The sequence below is a fragment of the Sipha flava genome, unplaced genomic scaffold, assembly GCF_003268045.1.
Source record: "Sipha flava isolate LNK unplaced genomic scaffold, YSA_version1 119_pilon_pilon, whole genome shotgun sequence".
NCBI lineage: Eukaryota > Metazoa > Arthropoda > Insecta > Hemiptera > Aphididae > Sipha > Sipha flava.
In genome coordinates this window covers 274,398-299,816 of record NW_020271745.1, presented here as the reverse complement: position 1 = coordinate 299,816, position 25,419 = coordinate 274,398, and the positions used below count along the sequence as shown (strand labels likewise).

General features: G+C 31.4%; 3 protein-coding genes across 4 annotated transcripts in view; 2 read left to right on the top strand and 1 right to left on the bottom strand.

Moving 5' to 3' along the window:
• LOC112693884 overlaps positions 1-8,049 on the top strand; it is a 55,455-nt gene extending 47,406 nt beyond the window's left edge. The window contains exons 5-7 of the mRNA XM_025569139.1: positions 5,343-5,493; positions 6,404-6,610; positions 7,646-8,049. Coding sequence (XP_025424924.1) covers positions 5,343-5,493; positions 6,404-6,610; positions 7,646-7,737 — 450 coding nt within the window. The 3' untranslated portion in view covers positions 7,738-8,049. The remainder of the gene's footprint in view (positions 1-5,342; positions 5,494-6,403; positions 6,611-7,645) is intronic.
• A 295-nt stretch (positions 8,050-8,344) lies between these two features.
• On the bottom strand, positions 8,345-12,216 carry LOC112693883 (A-kinase anchor protein 17A). The gene is made up of 7 exons (XM_025569138.1): positions 12,202-12,216; positions 10,914-11,137; positions 10,215-10,850; positions 9,889-10,096; positions 9,759-9,821; positions 9,612-9,696; positions 8,345-8,922 (listed from the first exon to the last, which is right to left on the bottom strand). Exons 1-7 carry the CDS (start codon positions 12,214-12,216, stop codon positions 8,363-8,365), a joined length of 1,791 nt encoding a protein of 596 aa, XP_025424923.1. The 3' UTR covers positions 8,345-8,362.
• An 8,914-nt stretch (positions 12,217-21,130) lies between these two features.
• Positions 21,131-25,419, top strand: part of LOC112693908 — a 43,241-nt gene continuing 38,952 nt past the window's right edge. For both annotated transcript variants that reach the window (XM_025569170.1, XM_025569167.1), the window contains exon 1: positions 21,131-21,321. The gene's annotated coding sequence lies outside the window, so the exon portion shown is untranslated. The remainder of the gene's footprint in view (positions 21,322-25,419) is intronic.

The window sequence follows — 25,419 nt, the reverse complement described above, 5'->3', positions numbered from 1 at the left end:
AAACAATGATAAATAAGCATTAGAAAATTTCTATTATTCACCGCCCACGCGTTTACTGTACACAGGTTTTCATATATTTAGATTTTAAATTACTCGATTCTCTATTTCCATTGTTTTAATTTATATTCAATGAAATTAAAAACAATAAGAATATAGAAATTAATTAATCTGGACACTTACAAGGTTGTTTATCGATCTTAAAAGTCATAAGTGGATTTTCGAAGTTTTAAAATCTTTATTCGCAGTATAAATAGTCTGTTCACGTTTCACTAACTTATTCATCATAAATAATGGCCGTCTAGAACTGTTATCTTAATGGGAATTATTTATTAAACATTTGAAATGTACCTACTTAACGTCAAAACTGATATATAAGTTATTTGGTCGATTATTTTAATAGATTATAAAATCATGTTTAAGAAATCATTTTGAATTTCGGAACTATTGGGCTCAAACTATAACTATACTATCGCAACGTCGAATGCGAATAATATGTCATAAAAACACTTTGACATTACTATTCTATTTTTTTTTTTTTTAGGCAATTGTTTCAACATAACTGTTTTTAGAATTACTTTTGAAGACGATGAAATACTATTTTTCACTTGCATTTTTAATGACACTTTTATTTTCAGACACACTACATCAGTGAAAATCAAAATTCGTTTATTCAAATTTAGAGCAATTTTCTAAAAAAAATTAATTGATTTTAACAAAAAAAAAAAAATAATAATAATAATAATAATAATAAATAAAATTAAATAAAATAATGCTTAACTTTTCCGACTCGCATTGAATAATCAAATGTTTTCTTACATTTTTTAATGTGAAAGTCCTGTTGTTTATCAATATTATTTTATAAGCAGATAAAGAATGCGCAATATCTACGGACGTATTAGGTGTGTATTTAAAATAAACAGTTTCGCCGCTGGAGTAGTCATAGGGAAATTCGTTGAAATCGGTTAGCTCACTGCGATCTTTATCGTCAGGTATTTTTGACATTTTCTCTGGTACTTCAAGTCCATTATTTTCTTTAAAAACAGTTTTTAAGAATTGGGAATCATTAATAGGAGAAAAATTATTTTTGTTCTAGCTTTACCGCGAACGAAAACAATAAAAAAAAAGAACAGAGATTAACTAAAATGTCCAGGTTTTTTTTTTTAGTATCATAATGAGGTACGAAAAAAGCAGAAACGACCAGAAAAATTAGAAAAAGCAATTTGTTTAAAATCAATCGAAATTAGTTTAAAAAAAAAAAAAAAAACTTTTAAATTTCATATTTGAGATGCAGTTTGCTAAACATCATGTTAAACAAAAAAAATATAAGTAAAATATAAGAAGTCCCTATAACTTTTTATAACGAATCAAACTATTATTGTGATATGGGTCATAATAATGGGTGGTGAATATTTTAACTGGGCTTATTATTATTGTTATATACGTGTGTATTATATCCATATCATATCACTTGGACGTTACACACGAATGCTGTCCGGCGCGCGCAAAAATTTTTTTTCCTCACAATTATCGTCTGCGTACAAAAAACATTGATTCACCTAACGCATTATCCGTATTCGAGATTATTTATGCCGTTTATCGGTTGAACAATTTCGACAGTAATAATGTTACCCAGATAATGTGTACACAGCTCGTTTCCTAGCGGTCGAGTTCAGTCATACGTGTCGGTTCGCATCGATGTTTTTCTTTCCCTTTCTCCCGTTGTCTCGTCGTAAAGTATCATCAGTACGGACGATATACAACAATGTATAAAAAAAACGAAAATATTTATATCACCATTATTATTGTACTACAGTTGTACCGCGTCGAACGTCCCAGTGTTTAGAGTTAATATCGCACAAGATAAATGTAACACGGAATATCGGTCAAACAATTGTTGTTCCCTTTCTGCGATACAGATGCACGGTGGAGAAAACAAGCCGGGGAGTTGATCGCCAGAGTCACGACACGTTTTGTATTATTATAATTGTTGTTGCGTCGGACGGGCGGTGCAGTAATAAATTAACGAAGTACCTTACCTTACTACCCGTGAGCTGTTGAACGCGCGTGTACGACGATGCACCCGGTGCTGTTTCGTCGACCAGGAAAATAATCGTTTCGTGAAAAGAAATATTTTTTTTTTCACTGTATCACCAACATACGACGCCGTTGTGCGCGAAAATTACCGGCGCAACGCGGCTTATAAAATCGTGACGAGAAGTTTCGTTGCGCGCCCGTCCCGGCGAAAAACGTATATTTTTTTAGAAGCCGTACGCGTATGTTTTAATTGATTTCGTTCGCTAGAGTGTTATCAATCATCGCCGCGTGACCGACGCACAGCGACTCGAAGCCGAACATCACAAATTATGGACCGGAGCGCTCGTCACACGGCAATCAGTTGCTCTGTAAAATTATATGATTTATAACTTACACCGACGACAATCGTTGTCGGTAAGTACCCGTTTCATCGATTCCGATTTGGTTTGTTTTGTGCGTCCACGCGTTGCGCACGAGAAATATTACGTCGTCCGCGGCCCCCACGACCAGGGCCGGCTCAAGGTATAGGCGAGCTAGGCACCTGTCTAGAGCGGCACTTTAGTACGGGTGGCATTTTCTAAATTGAATTTTACGTTTTTTTACGTTTTTTTTTTTGGTTCTATCGAAAAATGACCCGTATCAGCTCGGGAAACAGTAAATTTAAATATATTGCAATTTCTTTAGGCATATTTCCAATTCGGTTTTTTCCAATAATCTGCTTGATGCATTAACCGTTTTTATAACTAAAAAAAAATCTATCCGACGTTACATTTGTGAGTCATAAATCCATGTATTTCTTAAAAGTATCATATAACTCCACTTTATTAGTAAATGATCGTGAAGAATTTGTTTTTGAGTAGAGAAGTTTAATGTGTATATATATTTCACTAATGAATATTACATATATCGTAATAAATGAACGGAGAATGAATAGCCAATATATACAAAACAATTTTATCTCACTCACCTTTTTATTGAATATTGAATATCAGGAGCTTCGTCAATGAATTTTTTATATCGTTTAAAGTCAAGACTTTGAAATTTTTACTTTTAATCCACTCGATTTTCTCTTTAAAAAAACGTTAGTATTATGTTTCATATTTTTCATGCTTTTAAGCATTAAATAAATAGACCATAGAGTTGACGGTTTAATTTCTGTAGATTTTTTTTTAAAATTTGTAAGAAACACATTTTCCGACAACGATTTGGTTTTATTTAGTTTTCTCATTTTTAAAATTTTCAAGCCATTGTATATCTTTCTTTTGATTTTTCAGGCAATAAATTTAGTGAAACAGCATTTACAGTTTTAACCATGTATGGTAAAGTTAATATTTCACTACAATTACTGTATTGATTGTAATTTTTCGTATTTATGCTTATTTGTGCGCTTCACAGTCAAACCATCACTGGTTTGATTGTTTGATGCAACATTTAGCACAAAGGATTTTAATTGATTTTTATTTGATACGTAATATAATATACTGTATAAAATGGTTAAAAGAGAATTAACATGGTTTATTTGATAAGAAAAAATAAATAACCAGAGTTGTGCATTATCTTGATAAAAACATTAATCTTTTTATCTTATTAAGATAATAATAATTTGAAGTATCTTTTTATCCATCATTTTAAATAAAATGGTTATCTAAGATAAATTATCTAGATAATTTTGAAAAAGAAATTTTTTTTTTATGGGAAGTGAAACGAGGAATAATCAACACTTAGTATTACCGTATGTACGTTTTAAATTTTAAACATACATATTCTGTAAACGAAAAAAAAATATTGTATAATTATTTACACAGAAAACATATAATAATGAGCGTATTTCAAATAATACCATTCAATTTTATACCGTTTAACTTTTTTTTCTGTATTATCGACAACTGGGCGATACCCGCTACCCAATGCTTACGCCCGGAATTTAATATACGTATACCTTATAGCTAATACTATACTCATATAATAATAATTATTGACAATAATTGTGTGAACAATTGGACATAAAACGTCAATATTTGGCTGGAACGTTCCATAAATAACGATATATAAACTTAGGTTAAAGTAATAAATAATAATAAAGCCAACCAATAACCACCGAATAGTGGCCACGGCTATAAAGTATCAGTATATATAAATCTTAAATCGTGTTAGTAAATACTGAGAATAGTAACAAGGTAACAGTAACCACTTATTAGTTGTTGGTAAATACATACGGTTAAATAAAATAAATATACCGATTTATATGGAATAGTTTTAGAAATGTTAAGAATGCTGAGAGTTTTTAAACATTTTACTGAACAATTATATATATATTATTTTACTTGTATCGAACTATTTTTAAGAACATACTATTCATATTATATAATAAATACGACGTTTTATTTTTTTTTATTTTTTTTTTACATTTGATATACAATTTATTCAGGATCACTTAAACAAAAATAATTATTTTAATATTGTTGTGTACATATTTATTTTTATAAAACTTAAATCGAAATGTAGATTTGGTTTATTATTTGGGTTAATGATTGTTTTATAGTTTTGTATTAGAAATGGGTTAACAACCTGGCTATTGTTATAGATAGGTATACATGAGACTCATTTCCATTGGTATTTATATTAAGCGGGTCCTAATTACATCCAGTTTCCGGGTAGGAAAACAGCACGCGCCTGACGGTAGGTAACAAATAATACGTGTATGGCGCGCTACGTATTCCCCGTATACATGCCGTATCATGGGCGTGATTCGGGAAAACTTTATTATGGTCCCTGTGCAGCGATCGAATCGCACACGCCTGCCCGTAGAAATTTTACTGGCGGCTTTTGTTTTTCCATCGCAACCGGTAAACACGTTGGAACCAAGAAAATTACCGTTGACGGTTACACGTATCTAAATCAATGATCCGACCACGTTATAGCAACTTCTCCGTAGAAATTGTGATTGGCGTCCGAAGCATAGGATGAGGTGACCAGGTTTTTTTTTTTTTTTTCGAAATAACAAGACCCTTTTCACTCGTTTATCATTGTACACTTTATTTAATTTTATTCGAACACGTGTTACGAAAATGTACGAAAAATACGTGACACAAAGAGCTGTCCCGTGTTTGGAGACAGCCGACGACCTCGTACGTCATGTTTTGTGTGTACGCGGGTGTGCGTTACCTTATCGCTACACAGGTCCCGTTCAATATTTATCACTCGTCCCAACTGCTATCGGTCATTACGATTGTTTTGCAATACGTTTTAAATGTGATCTGATATGCGATGGCTTGTTAATCGCACACGGTGTTCAATGTGTTTGGCAGATTCTCACGCTGGTCAAGACGTGCGAGCCGGTGGCCGAAATGCGGACGTGCCGATCGCCGAGGGACTGGTCGCTGTTGGCACTGCAGAACGTGCGCACCGGGAAATCACATTACCTGGTCATCTGCCGGTGTCCGCACACGAGTCTGTTGGGTAACTATCAGAAAACGACGCGTGCGCAAGCGCGGTTTCGTGGGGGCGGGGGGAGGCGCACGACCGTCTCGGGGACGAAAAGGAAACCGTCCGCCAGCCCGTACCGATAAAGGATCCGGTTCCGCTCCCTCCCCGGCGCGCGTTCTCGTCCCGTCGTCGTTTCGATTCGTCTCGCACGCGTGCACCCGCCGAATAAACGCGTCGCGATTTTTACAATCTCCTCCTCGCTCGCGCGCACCGTCTCCCGGAAACGAACGCGTTTCGAAATCCATCGGCCGACCGCCGCCTCGAGGGGCCTACACACGTTCAGCCTTCGGTTCAAACTTAACTCAGGCCAAGTGCGTTCGGGTAAGTTCGTGATTCGCTACACGGTACTCGTAGGTTTTCAACGTATTGTTCGTTCACGTACACACGTGATGATCGTTCGGGCGAGTTCAAACAAATCAAGAAGTTCATACCGCGCCCAGGACCGAACGAGCCTTCAGTTGTTGTACGCATGCGTTAGGACCCGGTCGAACGGCCAGACCCGTTCGGTCGAGTCTTAAACGAAAACTGAACGTGTGTAGGGCGGCGCTTTACAGCACGCGCGCGTGCGAGCCGTTCGCGCCGATCCGTCGAGAGTCGGTTTTCCCGACGAGCCACTCGCGAACCCATCACGAGTCGGTATTGTGTCGCGGTACGTTCGGCTCGCGCGTGCACACGCGGTTTCCATTAGCGGGGGCGCGAATTTCGACGCGTTCGTCCGACCGGGCGCCCTTTGAAAAAACTCAAAAAAACGACGACGTATCGTCTTCCACCGGTTCGCGCACGAACGCCGTGTCCGACGCCGCGATCCGCGTACCGTTCATGTCCGCGAATCGTTTTTGCCCCTTTTCCCTCTCGTTTTTAACCGATCGTCTTTCCCCCGCAGAGGGACCGATGAGCCACGACCAACCGACGTACGCGAGCGTGCCCGGCATCCGGGTGTACGGCATGATGTGCGTGACGAGAAACGGACAGCAGTCGACGGCCGCGCCGCCGCCGGCGCACTCCAGCTCAGCGCCGATGACCAAACGACGGGCCAGACCGTTGAGGACCCCCCGATCGTCGGGCGCCCACTTCGGCCGGTCGTTCGCAAGTAAGTGATCAACGTGGCAATGTGGGTAATCGAGAGGCAGCCGCTTCGTGGCGGGGAGATGTACAGGGGCGTATTAAGACTTGCTTTTAGGGGTAGTAGGGGGCGAGTCAAATTCTCACTCAAAATGTAAAACTTGAACTGTTGGTAATATTTAAATCGGCCAAATCCTTAATAACCTGCGTTGTGAATGTTACGCTTGGGTTTTATTGATTTTTCACTAAACATGGGACCCGACAAAAATTCCAGTTCAGCGTTCGCAGCAACGTGTAATTTGATTTCGTTATCAAATAGATCCACATGAAAAACATTTGAAATGTGTACCTCGCATACAGAGGTGGATTTATCTTTTTAACGACTGTAGGCACCAACAATTTGCCGCCCCTGTATAGGCGAAGAAGTTATAGTACCCCTTCCGAAACACCTAATCTAAATATTAAATATACAAACGTACGAACATTCGTTTGAATTTTTAGACTATTTTTTTCTCTTTAATTAATTAGTCTACTTTGAAAAAATGCCATTGGCTGTTCCCCAAATTTTAATAAAAACAGATTTTCATAATAACAGCGTAGGATTATTAGCATACATTCGAATTAGTAGTATAGCGTGGCAGTGGGGATATTTATTTTTCCCCGAAATTCTGACAATAACATATTAACGAAATGCACCCATTATTATACAATTATTTTTCGTAAATATAAAGTAAATAATTTTCCAATTTTTTTTGGCATACGTTAAATGTTTTCTAATAAAACATTACAGAATTAGCCGCCCCTAAACTTTGCCGCCCTAGGCAGATGCCTACAGTGCCTAATGGGAAATCCGCCTCTGCTCACATACGATCAATTCCTTAAATACGGATTCGGGGGGAGCGATCGCCCCTTCCCCCCCCCTCTCATAAAACGCGTCACTGGAGTGGATGCATATCGACGAGATATACTCGCCTCCGAAAATGTTCGGGTTCGCCACGCCGCCGGCGTAATTATTGCTCGCCATGATCGTGTTTCTCATCGCAGTCGACACATATTTTTGCAGGCCAATCGTTGCCGCCGTTCCCGTGGGGCAGAGCCATGCAGTTCATCAAATCCGTGCAAGCGGAAGAGTCACTGAAAAGCAAACGTTCTTGAACGACTCGTCGTCGAACATCAAATACGGATTAAGAAATTAAAATTAAATTAGCAACTGTAGGTAGACGCATAGGTGATATTCAAATGTAACAAAGCCGCTCAACCGTTTTCTTTTACCCAAAAAAATTTGTATTCTTTTGTTTTTTTTTTCTTTTATTACTTACGATAATTATACAAGCACAGACAACGATATATTTTTATGAATAAGTTATATATACATATATATGTATATATATATATATATATATTTTTATATAACAAGGTGCTTTGTGCGTTTCAAATGTTCTATTGTACATATCACAGGCTATATTTTAATTTATTTATTATTTATTTAAATTATTTTTTAATCTAGTTATTTATTTAATTTTATTCATTAGAACATTTTATTATTTAGAATTATTTATTATCATTATCAGAAAACTTTTTTTTAATAAATACAAAGTTAAGTATAATTTTGAGTTGTGACTTTGAATTTTATATTATAAGTATTATTGAAAAATAATTATATCAAGACATTGAATGTAAATGTATGTTTATTCTAGTTCAAGAAGTATAAAAAATTAGTTAAATGGTTGTTATTATTTATATTATATACATGTTTGCAAAGATGACAATAACTAAAATGTTATTTCTTAGACTTTTTAGACTTTTTATTTTTCTTCTTTTTACTCTTTTTCTTATGTTTATGTCCAGAATTATTTGCAACTGTTTTATCTGGACTTTTATGCCTACTTTTACTTCGGCTCTTACTCTCTGAAATACTTCTACTTTTCGAACGACTTCTACTTCTTGAATGACTTTGACTCTTTGAATTTCTAATTTTTGAACGACTTCTACTCTTAGACCTACTATAGGTTTTGTCACAACTTTGGCTACGACTATGACTTCTAGGGCTTCTACTCGAATAAGATCGCCTTCGTTTTCTGCTTCTACTGCGGCTTCGACTTCTGTCGTTTTCAACTTTTTTACTAAGCTTCTGAAAGTATTTATGATACTTATGTCCATAACTAATTAACTGCATTGGATCAAACATAGGTGGCATAAAGTATCCACCTCGACCTATGTACTGATGTGTGCCTTTAGCACGATTTCCACGCCAATTTCCTCGACCTCTACCACGATAGTTAGCATTCTGGTCATTACTAAGATTACGATTTTCAGAATCATCAATTGGATTAACAGAATCTGAAAAAATTAAATTAAATAAGTAATGCTTCATTATTAATTAGTAATATGCTAAATATTATGTGAAGATGTACTGATAATATAATAAATTATTGCAATACATAATTTTAGAACAGTCATTTTAGTGTAAGATAGTTGAATATGATCGAGAAATAAATATTTATAAAATTTTGAGTACAGAGTAACTAACAAATAATTTTACTAGTCATCATTTATGTCTCAAATCGATATAATAAAATGAAAAGCACTATATTAAATTCCTTTATTTGATAACATATCCTTTAATATTTGCAAAATTTTTTGTGTTTAAATGAAAAAAATCAAAAAATCTTTATTGGTTAGTGTTAACTATGTGATTTATTTTTAATTAATTCTCAATTTAAAAATATACAGCATATTATTTTATTGAAAATAATTAATAGATATTATTTTAAAGAAGAAAATTTGAATTATGAAATATATATAATTGCATAATATATTTTATTCATCATTCATATCAGGTCAAGTTTCCTCTTCTTAAGCAATTTAACATGATTAAATAAATTTTGTTAGCAATTTTAATTTTATTTCCTAAGCATATTACATTAGTATTTATACTTCATTTTACAGAATTTTATTGTAATTTCATAATTCCTATAACTATTATTATATTTATTTTTAAATTTATTTCAATTAATAATATAATTTACTTTTAAACATTTTGGGCTGATAAGGTTTCCATTTTTCTATCATTCTTTGTCTAAAAGTTGACTCAATATCTCCAAATTGAATTTTCTAAAATGAATAAGAATTATATTAATCATTATTTACTAATAATAAATATTTAATAACCTTACATTTGTATTACTGTTGTTTATCTCAGATTTATCTTTCATATTATTTTTGGAAATAATGTTCAACTAAAATACATAAAAATTAGAACATATTTGAAAAAAAAATATTTTATTGATTTTTAATGTTAAATACTTTGATTCTTGTAAACAATTCTCCTAGTAAATGTATAGCTTCAAGTTTTCTTTGAGTTTTTAATAAAAGTATTTCTTCAGTTGCAATTCTTTGGTTCATTTCATCTGCTTCTCGATCAGCTAAACGTTTCAGACGTTTAGCTTTGCGTTTATCCTCTCGTAATTTACGTCTTTCAAGTTTCTTCTCTAATTCAAATAGCCTCTTTTTACTAAAAAAAAAAAAATTAAATTAATAAAAATAATAATAACAATATATATGTATAAAAATTTATTAATACATTTTAGTATTCATACTAAGTACACTAACTATACTTAGTACTATCTTACTTTTCTTCTTCGCGCATTTTTGTTTCTTTTTCTTTATTTATCCTCTCTGCTTCTTCTAATATTTTTTTCCTTATCATAAACCGATCACGACGCTCATGCCTTTTTGTAATTGAACTTAATGTCATATGTTTGGTTTTATCAAAATCTACTTTTATATTTGCAGTCAAAGCTTTTGTATCTGTGATGTAAGCTAATTTATTGCCCTTCAATGCATTCATTGCTTTTACGAATGCAGAATAGTCTCTAAACTGTATGTATGCATCACATATTCCAATACCATGATTAACTCTTGATGGATCAGCAGCGGGTAAATCCACACGAGCTACTTCACCAAATTCGTTGAATATTCTTTTTAAAATATTTTCACTAGGATATTTTTCACCTGGTTCTGTTAACCACTCTAGAGGAATATTTTCAATGTGTAAAGTATCAGGACGTTCACCTGGTTTCAACTCGTTCATATCTTTACTGTCACGAAAATATGAATCCCAATCATGACGAGTAGGAAAATCGGGTTTAGTTTCTATTGCGCGCACTGTCAAGAGGTGAGAAACCCCTGGAAATTTTATTCTTCTATCACACAAACGTGACAATACAGTAGACAATCTGGAACGGTCAGCTAACTCTGCATCGAACCTTAAATTGAGGTATAATAATAGGTAAAAAATATATTTTTTAATTTATTTTAAAAATACTAACTTGATAAAATCTGAAGAAGTTTTGGCAATGCAGAGATGAGAAAATTTGTCTGGATCTATCCATTCTTTTATGCGTTCCATAATCTGCCAATTGGAAACTGACATTTTGTTTTTGCCACTCAGTTGAATAGTGATCGAAATCCGTGCAGACGGTTTCAGAAATAAATGTAAACGTGGACATAATGGTATTGCGTCTGACCGATCAGTTATCGTTTCAAATATAGCCTACAATACTTTTATTTATCCTTGTGCAACACAATGTACTCAATCAAGTAATTTAGGTGGTCATACCAAAAATACATTTCAACAAAAATAAATCTGTAATTTCAACTCAACAGAACGGTTCACCAAAAAGTAATGTCTTTACCTAGTCAATGAACAAAAATCTATTTTTCAACTGACATAAAGATTTAAAAATTAAACAATTATATCAATGATCCATTACAAAATTTGAATAAAAAAACTAACATTTGATGGAATATTAAAATATCATTAAAAAATTACTGTAATATAAGAATAATACAATCATGTTTATGAAACATTTTAAAATTAAAATCATTAACAAAACAATAACAAGTATTTTTTTTTATTTTTTTTAATTTGATAGTGGATTTACTATTGTATTATAACATAAATCTTTCTATTGAAGAAAATATAGAACAAGATTGGTTTATGCTATTTAATACATAGATGCAAAGACTGTAAATATTAATTCTTCTTAAAAAAATATAAAATGTATTTCTGGATGGCCACCAAAATACTTGATACCTGATACTTTTTGAATTACAATATAAAAAATAATTTGATAAATGTAATTAATAATTAGGTTCAGAGTTAATTAAATCATATAATAGCCATGAATATGTTTTTCATAATACTTGTAACAATTAATATTTATGATCAATAGTTATTTAATTAAATGTAGTGTATTATTCAGGCATTATTTTTTATAAATATGTGGCATTTTAAAAAAAACACATTTAATATAAAATTGAGAATAAAAGTTTTACATATTAGAATACAATATTATATTAAGTATATCAGTTAAAAAATAAATGAATGAAACTCATTAATTTCTATGCATAAATCATAAACAAAAATACAATGTCAGAAAAACAACTTCAGTAAAATCTCTATTTACATTTATTAATAATAGAAAATGGTTTATTTTTCCTATTCGCATCAATGCCATCCACTAAAAAGAGATTTTACCATAAATCATTATACGCATTAACATAACAAATCGTTTTGTCACAATTAACAAATTAATGTTTAAAAATATAATTAACCTGTTTTAAGCTCATTTAAACGATTACTATTCACTGCCGAATGAAAACTAAGCAGACAATTGAAATTCAGGTTCTAATTAAATCGAATCTTTACAACACACATATAAATACACACATTTCCTAGCATAGCATTCTTACTCATGATTAATGACGCTTAAAAATCGAAATGTACTTAAACGCGAGGGTTTCCCGAACTGTACAAGACGGAACGTATTAAAAACGAACAAAACTAATTCAGTATTCGGAATATTTTAAAATACAAATCACTGTTGAACGTCGAACGTGCAACACCGATAGAATTTTAAAAAAAATCTTGATTATCGTGATACGTTATCATTGGATTCGACGTTACCAACTTGCTCACCGACCGAGCGGTAACGATATTGTTACCGCACGGTTGCTCGAGGACGTGAGTCCGGTAACCGGTCAGGTCGGGCGATTGCAGTCGGAGTTCGCAGCCGAAAACCGAATTTCCATTATCTGCATGCCGACCGAACTCGGTCGGCTCGACGAGTGTTCGGTCGCGATTTGGATGGTCGTCGTCGTGTTGTAAGCGTCAACCGGTCGAGTTGAAAATGTCGAAGAGTAAAAACGAACCCGGACACTGTCCGTTTCGAATGTCGTCGGGAAAACCAATGTTAACGTGGACATAACCGGAGACATCGTGCTGCATTAAACAATCGATCCGGTCGTAATTTAACCATCACATTCGAACAGTAGGTTTGCAGTTGGAAAACGTTAAAAGTGTTTTTCGAAAAGCTTCTGGATCGCGTTTATTCGATAATAATATTTTGACCCTCGTCGTTGAAATCACGTGCACGTTGCCGTATTGTACACGTGTTGTACGAGTCTCTCCCGTTCCGAACATCACGGTTATAATGTGCATGAAATATCGTATTGATTTTCGACTTCCGACTTGTGTACTACTAAACAATAATGTGTTTTTCGGAGGTTACCGTGTTGAAAACACTACCTGGTGGCGACGTGGGTCCAATTGACGCCCCTGTTGAAGCGGTGGTAAGTACCCTATACCGCGTTCAACGAATCGGCCATGGATTTTCATTTACCGAACGATTAGTAGTAAATTTCATATGTATTCTTAACCAATGCTCGAATTGGTGGTGCGCAGGGGGACGGAGTTCCTCTACTATTTTTTTTTTCTACGTACCCCAACTATATTTTTTCTCCGGAACGGGAGGACGCCACGTTCATCCTGATTAATGTCCAAAATAATTTTTATGTCAATTTCAATTTATGTCAATTTGAATGCGAATTTTAGGATTTATAATATCAAAACTATTTTCATAATTAAAGATTATATAGTGGTTATGATAAGGGATAACGTCGTCATCTCTGGAAAAATATAAATAGCTATGTCTGTGAATTTGGTGTATTATACTTTATACCAGTGTTTCCCAACTGGTGTTCCGGGGAACCTAAGGGTTCCGTGAGAAATTTGGGAAAATATAAATTAATTACCAATATTTTGATTTGAACATAGAACTCAATATAGAACTGAAATTGACACATTTCCCGATGTGTGGTGCGTAGTTTGTAGCTTTTCGGCGTATACAAAGACTAAAGATAAGTTTCAAAATCAACTGAACGCGGCTCCGGACTTACGAATCCAACTTTCAGGAATAACTCCAAATTTAAAAACAGTTATGAAAAGATTCCAATTTTCTCATTGAATCTATCTTAGAGATAATGAGAGATAAATATTAAATTTTTAGCTTTGATATGTACGAGTGCATTTATAATATTGTAATAGTAATAAACAAAATAAAATGTTAAAGCCGTCTTGTTTTTTTTATATTAATGACACTTTTGTGCCGGAAGTTTCCGGTAACCCACTCATTTAAGTATACAAATCATATGTCTGTATTAATATAATAGAAAAAATATTGGGGTTCCACAAAACGTTCAATCTCCTGCTAAGGTTCCGCGCGTAAAAGAAGTTGGGAAACACTGCTTTTATACATTGTACGGTTTGTTATTAATATTGGCGATCGACGATACCGGCATTTCGGAAAAAAATAAATGCCCGCACCACGACTAATTTTCAGCCGTGGTCCGCACTAAAGTGTAAAAATAGATAAAACAAAAACCAACTATATGATTATATCATTCGATTCGTGAAACTGCCTGATCGCCTACAATTATGTTAATTATTATTTTATTTTTTTATTTTCTATCGTAATATGTAGGGTGTTGGTATTGTAAAATATATTATATTTGGAATTAAAATATTTGTTTAGCTCAAATGTAGTATTCAAAATATATGTAAGGTTGGCGGAGGGTAGGAGTGAGAGACGAAGCCCCCCAAGGGTCTGTGTTTAATAATTGCGCACGTGGAACGCAGTTTTCGAATCGTTGGACTGAGCTCCTCTACTTATTTTTTCCCAATTCGAGCACTGTTCTTAACCAATATCCAATAAGAACATAAACGGTGGCAATCGCCCCTAGTAAAACATTTCACTGGTAAACGGCAAGTTGGTTATTAATAACGTTTACTTGTGATAAGAATTATTGTTAGATATAGTAAACTGTGTCGGGTATCAGTTGTCCGGTCATTACGTACACGCAGATACGAAATAGTTCTAAAAAATATAAACAAACAGACATGATAAATTTTTAAAGGGTGGGTGGATACCGAAAATGCTTGTTTTATACTCTTGCAAATAATCCTGTCGCCAAGCCAGCGAGACTATCTTCGAACAACCGTCTTCGCATGATTAAACCTTCAATACGAGTAGTAATAAGTAGTAGTAATTACATTTCCGCTAATGTCAAACTCCTCGTGTATACAACTTCGCTGTAACCAATCTTGGACGTACGGACTCCAGTTATGGGGAAATGCAAAGGAAAATCCAACTTAAACAAATTCCAATACTTTCAAAACGCCGCTCTAAGGTAATTATTAAATATTCCCCCTTACATATCAAACCGTTCGTTAAATTCAGATTTGTAATTAAAAAATAGTCCACGAAGAATCTGAATACTTTTATAGAAAATCCGTCTTTCCTAACATTAAAATCCTCTGATAAAAAATCTATTATCCTTCTTAAATGCTGGTAGTCCTCCTAGGCATTTAAGACTCAAATCGTGCTGGAATCGTTCTACAATGGTTAATAAATATATATAAATATAACAAATAAAAAAAAACATCCTAATCTAAACTACGTTCAAAATTAAAGTGCCATCACTAGGTGGCATCTATCCTCGCTATTTGTATTTATTATGTTATGTTTATATATATATATATATAATAATTATGTCAAATGATATAGATTGTATATTTCATCTTAAAATAAAAATTAAATGTGTAAACTAGGAGAAGCAAATTCATTACAGTTAACAATACGATCGTTGAAGCTGTAGCCGAATTATGAAGATAATCGAAGTGAATGTACACTCGGTTGAGGAAAAAAATTATATGAAAACGAATTCATTTTTAGCTAGTATTATAATTGTATCATTAAATTCCCCTCGCCCCTCTCTCCGCAGTTGTGGTTATATATTATGTTCAAGGGAGTAGGGAGGGGTGAAAATAAGGCTAACCCTCCCCACCCAATAGCATTTATATACATATAATATAAGATATACATACGTATTATAGAGGTATATGTATAATAATATTAACACACTTTAATATTAATGTATTAAAAAAAGATACAAATGTAATATGACTTATAAAATGTATTTTAAAATAATTATATAAAATTTGCTGTTAGGTGTTGTTGAGCCTAAATGGTACTAAATTTAAAAAACCGAATCCCAGGGGGATCCTCTATCACCCCCTTATAACGCCATTGTCTCTGTCAGATTATTGCTAATCGTCCCGTCGACGTATACCTACGTGGCGATCAACATTCCTCCCAATTGTAAACAAGTTAGACGTGTATTATTACGAAAACAGTACTGCAGATGTACCTACACACATTATAATATGTACATATAACTATTCTTACACAGTTTTATTTTTCATGAGAAATTATAAATAATTACAAAGATAACTTTGATACATTTTCTACATGCAAATAATTTTGTATAAATATCATATAAATATAAAAAAGATAATAAAGCTTAAAAGATTAATTTTCAGTTTTTCATCAGAATGTTTAATAAATCCGAATAACTTAAGCTGTACACGATTCAAATGTAATATTTTTCCATAAATTTTCACGTATACAGCGTAATTATTGATGATAATTGGCTATGGTATACTTTTTAGGTTAATTCTTTGGTATTTCTTATGACGGGTGCTAACTTATGATAATGTTTATCATAATATTAAAACAATATCGGTAGAAAGATTATAAACGCATAAAACTGTGTTTAAATATCATGAAAACATTCAAAAACCTTTTGAAAAACATATAGTAACGTGATTTAAGACAATTATTTGATTTTGTACCGAAAGTATTTTGATTAATATAATTTAATTTTTCTGACCAATCAAAAAGAAATTGGTGTTGATGACGGAAAGTGGAGGTTAATGAACGAGGATTATTTTTTCTTGTTACCCCTCCCCACCATTTACTAGTTTTTTTCTCAATTACCTCGCTTCACATGAGTATTATATACCTACATATGTAAGGCTCCCAATTGTCCGTCTATTGTAATAATAATAATAATAATAATAAGTTAATTGACACCCTTGTCAGCACAAAATAATGTACAAATCTTATATTTTTGACAAGAAACATATAACTGATACAATTAATAATTGATTAAAACAAGAAACGTATTAAATGAAAGTTAAACATAGATTCCGAAGTTTGGGTTCATTGTCAAAATCAAATTCGAAATCATCCAGGCTATTACAGGCCCGAAGCATTCGACTCTTATGTTCGTTGAAACTATACTCTTATTGTTGTGTGCGGAATGACTCATAAAATGTTTTCTTAGATCTAATGCAGAATGTGGGAACCTGCCGTCCTATTCGTTTAAAAATGTTGGGGAAAATAACAGTTGTATTGATAGTTCTAAAATTATAAGTTATATCATTGAATTTGCGTCTAGAAGGCAGATTGTGTTTACCTTACAGCAAGATCTTTAGTAGAGCAATTCATTTTGAGTTTACAATACAGATATCTTAGGAAGTAAGATCGGGTGCTATTACAAAACGGTTAACATGACTGAAGTTGAGAAAGATTCCGTAACGTGGGACCATATTCTAGGTTAGGGCGCACCAAGAAAATATATTATGCATATATGTACATATACGAGTAGGTAGTTATACTATGCATGTACTAATTGGTGACATACTGTAATTATACAGCTCACACGATGCGATCAATCGCGTCGTGTAAAGTTTTCGTTATGAGTAATTGTACCGATATAGTGTTGTTTAATCACCAAACCGCATTATGTACCGTGTGCAGTATAATATGTGTGTATTATGCTCTAGTTATCGTTGAATTGTCGTATGTAGACTGCTTTAAACCTGTCACTGTTGGACTTACGAAATATACACTGTACGAGAAAAATCGTTTGGCGGTCGTGATGAAGAGGAAACGCTCTTCCTTATGAGTGTGTGTAAAGTTCAGACCGATTGTAGAAGGGGTTTTAATGAAATCCAGAAGTGATAACATATACGGGGGTGCGTCAGAATAAACTCAAAGGATCGGAATAACCTATGTACTTATGTATATGTGTGCGCGAGAGAAAGATTTAGCAATTATTAGTGTTAATAACACAATGCCTTTACAATATTTATATAAAAATGTTATTATAAGTAATTATTTTAATTTCGCTTAGTTCTGACGTCACTGCCAACTACCACAACTACTATCGGCTGTACTGCATATATAATCTGTGTGACTATAGCTAGTTGACATGACATAATTAAATGAATGTGCAAATAATGTTAAAAAAAAAAAAATAATAATTGATATTACATGTAAATATACAAAATCCCTTTTAAATTAAAATTTATTATGAAACATTTCAATAGTTTCAAATATACGCAATATGAAAATCAATAATTAAGATTAGGTTTTTAAATGGTTTACTTACCATTTATAATACCTCTGTAAAAAAATAAATCACGAAAATCAAGATTATCATGTGTACCTATATATTAATTCCATCAAAAATATATTTTTTTAAGTAAATATTTTTATCACGAAAGTAAGTTTTTAGCTGTGTAGTACATATTACAAAACATTTTATTAAATATTCTGATACAATGAATGGGTTTTAAACATCTTTAGTCTTTCTCCATTAATTTTAGCACATATAAATAAATATAGCTTTTATTATTTAATTATGACTAATAAAATTGTTTCAATTTAAATCTAAAATTAATAAAAATAAAAAAAAAACGCGTTACAATATTAAAAGTTTACGTCTATAATTCTACAAATATTTTAAAAATAACAGACGTACGAAAACTTTAAACATAAGTACTTATAAAATTTAGTATTTTCTTTTGCTAACCAATCTGATGATATACTAGATATTTTATAAATATTTATGTTTTAATATTTTATCAATAAAATTGCAATTAATTAACAAATAGGTGATAGTACTGATAACTGATAAATTATAATAAATTCTGTATAGTTGTGAATATTTTTATTATATGATTAACTATAATTTATACAGTGCGCACATTTAAGTCGAGTCTTAACAATTAACCAAGTGTTTGCTTATAAATTCAAACTTCACACTTCAACTCGTGTATTTATAATTTTTCATCTCGCCGGTTAATACTGAATGTACATAAAACTATTTTTCAGCCCTTTTTCCGCTCGGAACAATATGTATATATATTGCATCATAAAAATATGTTTTTATGGCACCGTAACAATGGTGACTACTTTTTTTGACTATAACTATGCCCCAGGGTAATTATCACTCTCCTATACGACTCTATGCTTGAAAACATAACGTCTGAATTCACCTTTTTTCAAATTTTTAGTGTCAATTATAAAAATGTTAACTCGTTATTATCATTTTCATTTTTTTTTCTTGTTTTTTTTTTTTTTTTTTTGTCGCGTTGTAATGTAAACTCCAAACATTTACTTGACTTTATATCGTTATTCTATCAACTTTGGTCAGTTAAACGAAATAATGAATAAGCTCGGTTTTTTATGTAAATATCTAGTAATTAAATGCATTAATATTGAACGTCATATTGTTTGCTACGCACTTACGGGCCTATTGTACATGTACTTAATACAAGCGCGCACTGACCCCTCGGGAACTTTTAATTTTTTATCTATTTTAAATATCAAGTACCGTGTATTTTTACAATATTCTCACAAAAAGTTCGATATTTCTGTGTAAATACTTTAACTTATCGAATGATACACATATGTACTGTTCAAGCACATAACACACATATGTATCCACATGCAGACGAAATGCGTTTGAGAAGTACATAAAGTTTGCATCGTGTGTGTGTGTGTGTGTGTTGTGCGAGTGTCCAAAGTCAAGTTGAGAATTAGATTTTAAGGTTGTTTTTATATTTGATTGTCTTACTTAATATTTCATTGTAAAGTAGGCCTATATAAGTGCGTACAATTGTGTACAATATAATTATTATAGCAGGTACTTTGTACCGTTATAACGCAAATGAATCGTGCAACATAATATATAGAGTTTTATTTTTTACTTTCCGACAAAGCACACGCGAAATTTTGCGGGCGACACCCTGTGAAAGCTCTTGAATATTAACCATGACCCATCGACATTATTAGTGGTGCGAGCCCCCTAGGTCGCGTGACTTTTATTTTAATAGGAATCCGTAATTTAAATACAAAACAAACCCGGCGCAGAAAACGCCGCTTTTGCCCACCATGTCTGTTCATAATACTGTAAGGGTACATGTTTAATATATATTTATGTAATATGTAATTATATGTATATATATATATATATATATATATATATCATACAAATGGCAAACGTTTACGTCATCAAAGCAATTTATATATGTTATCCATCGTTGTCAAAAACCAATCAACATTTATATTTAATTATTATGATACTATTAATTTTTAATTTGCTATTAATTTATTTCTTTCGTACAAAATTGACTCGCGTATAAAAATTGAATGTACCTGTCACACAATACACTAACCGAATTGCCAGATCCATATGATAGAAACTCGTCGGTCGAACATCGACTACACATTATTCTGTTGTTACGAGTAAACGTATTGATTAAATCATCGAAGTGCCAAGACTTCAGATACCAATAAGTTATGCTATATAGGCGGCTGTGTGTAATGCATTTAAATAATAGGGTTCACTTGATGTTATATAAGCGGTGTGTTGTGAAATCAACTGTGCAGTAATGCTTCAGAAAGTGTCAAAAAAGATATTCTTGATTTTGTGTGAAGTCAGTTAGAAAACAAACACTCGATAGACAATTACCATGCATCATTTTTAGAATCAATACCATTTAGTAATTATAATTTAATTACATTGCGTTGTAATTAATTAGTATTGTTTTAATCAACCCAGAGAGTGTAAAAATCGAAATCAAATTAAAATTTGCCCAAAATCATAGAGGTAAGGTAAATTAATAATAATCATATCGATCTGGTTATGCGGGGATAGCCCGAACGATTTATATTGTAGAAAAATATTCATGTTTAAACGTCATCAGTGTATTTGCACACCTTAAAAGAATATGGTTCGTGAGGAACCTATATTTGTATTGTTTAGTTTTATGTTAATTAGTTTATTACATATTTATAATTTATATTATTATGCAACATCAACCAAAGCTCTTAATCGATATTTGTTTTTATTTTATATTTTTAACAATAATATGTAAAGTTATTGTTCACTTGTTAATAAATGTAATGCATATTTTGTGTCACTAATGTTTTAATCATACCACGTACTGACTATATGAATCTATATAAGGTAAATTTAAATTTCACCGTTTTTCTTCTCTTAACTCATTATGTTTGGTTAACGCGGTTAGACGTAAGAATAATTATTGTCATTACAATTTAGCACGATGTATAGCGTAAGAATGTTCTATTATTTTATATAATTAATTGTTACGCGAACAAATGTAATTTAACAACTCCGTCGTATTAATGAAACTTTGGGAAAAATCAACGTAGACATCCCTGCGAAAAATTAATTTATCAGGTAAACGTTTAATCGTATTATATTAATGTGCAATAACTTTTACACAAAAATATTATTCGTTTGTAGATTGTTATTACTTTCTTTTTTTTTTTTTTATCAACGTATAATGACTATTAAATATATTTTTAATACTTAGCTATTATCACTTTAATAGATTTCAACGTATAGCTAAGTGTTTGCGTCAGTTAGTTGTAATATTTCATATCGATTCTCCAATTGAATTTAACCTAATCGAGTTACATATAATGGAACAAAATTATTAATAAAAAGTCAAATTGATTCGTTCGAGATAAACACTAGTCGGAACAATACACGATATGTAACGGCAAAACCTCTATGTCAAGCGCGAACGCAGGGGGAGAGGTTAGGGTACAACCCCTCCCGAAATATCAGAAAAATGTTATAAAAAAAATGACTTGACCTACAAATGTAATAGTTATTTCAAAGTTTCCCATGGGACTTGGAAATAATATATATATATATATATATATATATGTGTGTGTATAATAAGTTATAAACCCTGCTAATTATCAACATTTTTTCAAAACCTCCGAAAATTTATCCTTTATTCCCTCCTACTCTACGAACATACACTTCCGAATATTGGATGTCAGTCACCGCCAATTTTCAAATAGCAATTTTTGTACAAAATATTCGCGTAACAATGTCATTATAAACGTATATTGGACTATCAGTGTAAGAGGGCCGTATATCAAAAATATTAAATTGTTCGGGAGAGCATTTCTAATGTTTGATAATTTATAGTAATTTGCAATTTTCTTCTTCTAAATATCAATATGACTAACTAAACCAGAAATGTTCTTATAATATTGCTATCAACAATTATAATTAAAAGGCCACATTTCGTATTACAGCTTTATTTTTTACAGTTACCTCTCGATCTGTCTTAATGCAATAAGTTTATTTTTATAACTGACGATTTAAAAATATAATTACATAGATCGCGCCACTCTAAAAAAGAAAAAATATGAATTCAAAGATACCAAAAACATAAATTTTAAATTTTTTGACATACGGTCCTCTTGCACTGATAGTGCGATATGTAACTTACATAAGTAAGACGCTATAGCCAAGCAATAACTGGTGTCTGGTGTTTTTCACTGAAAATGTAGACATAGGGAATTGGTTGCCAATCTGTATTTTACATTAATAATATTATATTGTAGCTGTTGCACTGAAAAACTCGAATGATCTTTATATGCATATATTTGTTACATCAAAAAAGCAAAACACCAATTAAACATATTACCTATAGCTGCGCAACTTTTAACGGAATGTAAAACGGATAAACATACAAAAGTGTGCTTAAATAGAACAGTGGACATATTTATATTGTACGAGTATTTTAAAGTTTATAATGAATCAACCAAAATAATATCTTGCTAATTCATTGCGAAAAAAAATGCTTTAAGAGAAATTTTTATCTAATGCTATAAATAATCTTTATATGTATTTATTATAATATTAAATTAATATGTTGCATATTAATTTAATTATTCGTTAAAATCTATATCAATATTTATACATATGTAAATTTAATGTCATAAATAATTAATTTGTTTTCTATTTTTGTTCTATTTTGTCGTTTTCGATTTCATTTTTCTCTTGATGGTGGATCTTTGAAAACCATGAATATACACCGTTGAATCTTAACTGTACCATTTAGTACTTTTGACACGAATGAATTTCTCGAAAAATGTAATTCTCTAATTAAAATTTGGTAAAACTCAAATTACAATTATTATCGTTTGCGTTTATTTGTGTCGATTTAATTTTTTTTTTTTTTTTTTTTTTTTTTTTTTAATAATTTTTAGAACTAGAAACTTAAGAATTTTATAATAATTAAACTAAAATTTTATAAATACCATTAGATCATAATTTATTATTTCATATTTCACGTAAAACTATTCGATTACTGTCTAAAAAATGCATAAAAATAAATTCAATACACATCTATGCAAAAAGTTTGCCCGTTTACACACTAATAAAATTAATTTATAGTTGTAAAAAAATTATGAATTTTATAATGTTCACAACTATAATGATTGAAAATGAGACAAGATACAGGAATCAAATAAAATAAGTGGATAAATTATTGATATAGATGAATATACCATTGGTTTTAATAAACGATTCTGGGTGAAGACTGAAGGATGAATCTGCAATTAATCCCTATTTATGAATTAATATACCTCAAACTGCATTGTTAGTAAAACTGTATAAGTAACATATAATTTCAAATTCTATTTAAAAAACCAACTCTTACACTAAAAAAATATAATATATAAAACTATTTTAGATTTTTGGGTGAGGTTAAGAAAAAATTTCAATTTTATCGAAAACCGGTTCTTCGTAAATTTGTTTGGTTGCTGTTGATTTATGTTGTTAGTTGTTCTCAATTATTTGAAATATATTAAAAATTTAAAAAATAATCCCCCCCAAGTACCAACCAGATAAAATTTGCAATCAAAATATTACATACAGTTCTCAAATAGTTACTAGCCATTGACCCTCTGGTCGAAATCATATAAACTGATAGGTGCTAAAAAAATTAAAATACACACATCATGGTCAAACAAATGTATTTCAATATATTTATCTAGAATAATAAAAAATAATTTTATATGTTGATTAATTTATAAAAAAAAAAAAAAAAAAAAAAACCGGTACCAAATTATTACAAAATATGTCTTTGTCTTTGTTATACTGTTTAGATTCTGAGAAAATTCATTCGGGTTTTTAGTTCTAAAAATTTTATTTGTTTTGGTTGAAATAATTCAAAACACATTTTATACGGTATCTCTACAGAAAATAAATTAAACAAAAATATTAATATTAAGTACTCAAAGAAAACACAGAAAACGACAAAAAAAAAATGTAAGACACTATCCAGGTTTAACAAAATTTTAATAATTTTTTACTAACCCTACTGTGCTCAGAATTATTTTTAATATAATAACCATAAATTTACATACGAACAAGTAATAAAATGCACGATACTCGTAGTATTCTAATTGAATGTAACCAATACATAAATCGAATAAATGTAACTGGAATTTCTAATATTTTTTCTCATAACCTTGTTTTATTTATTATATTATTTACTATTGAAAAAACTAAACATATTTTACCACATAAACGTATGTACATCGTTTATTACATTAATCGCGTGTCGTAAACGTCTGATTTTGTATTTACTAAAATAGCATATACTCGTATATATATATACCTGTATCGGAAAGTCAATAATCCAGTGTCCAAAAGTGTATTATTATTTATTGACTCTGAACGATTTACTTTATACTACTACTATGTGTAACGTATAGTATATATTGTACACCTTCAGTATATCTATAACGTGCCCTTACCTACGACCTATTGGCACCGATATGTTATTATTGGTGATATTTCAAATCGTAATAAATGTATAAATATTTTTAATATGTTGCGTGTAACAGTAATGTAAACTAAAAATGTTAACTTTTGTTTTTTAAAACTCTTTTAACTATGGTTAATCTTCCTCGCTTATTCGAATTACATTCGTGTACAGTGTGTATTGTATACATTTTAAGATGAGTATAAAAAATCAGTCGATTCTGATGATCGGATGATTATTATAATCAAATTATTCTCAGTAACATTAAGGACTCATTCGACATTATTCCTATTTTAATTTTTTAGAACAAAAATTGACCTTATTTTTACATAAGAGTCTAATACAACTCTAGTTCAGCTATAATATTATAAAATTTAATAAAATCATTTTAATAATCAAATATACTCCAAATCGTACAAAATCCAAAGTGAATTTGTTACTTAGTGTCATCGTTTTACATAATATTGTGTTATTAAATATTATTCTACTATTGTAAACATTATCTCAAGATGATGAAACATGATTAGAATAATTTTGTTCACAAATTTGGTTGCATCGTCATTGAATATCTAAATTTTGAATTTCAGCATATGTCCACTCGTTTAACTTATTCTACGTTATGTCTATACTTAGACGTCCTGATCTAACGCGCAAGATATTAAAATGCTAATTATATTAATGATTGTTTATTTTCAAAAAAG

Bases quoted from the DNA above. Each gene is read 5' to 3' on its own strand.
- LOC112693883 (XM_025569138.1), bottom strand. The intron at 10,851-10,913 runs GTTAGTATTTTT...CCTCAATTTAAG, and splicing joins ACTTCTTCAGATTTTATCAA to GTTCGATGCAGAGTTAGCTG. The intron at 8,923-9,611 runs GTAAATTATATT...TAATTTTTTCAG, and splicing joins TCAGCCCAAAATGTTTAAAA to ATTCTGTTAATCCAATTGAT.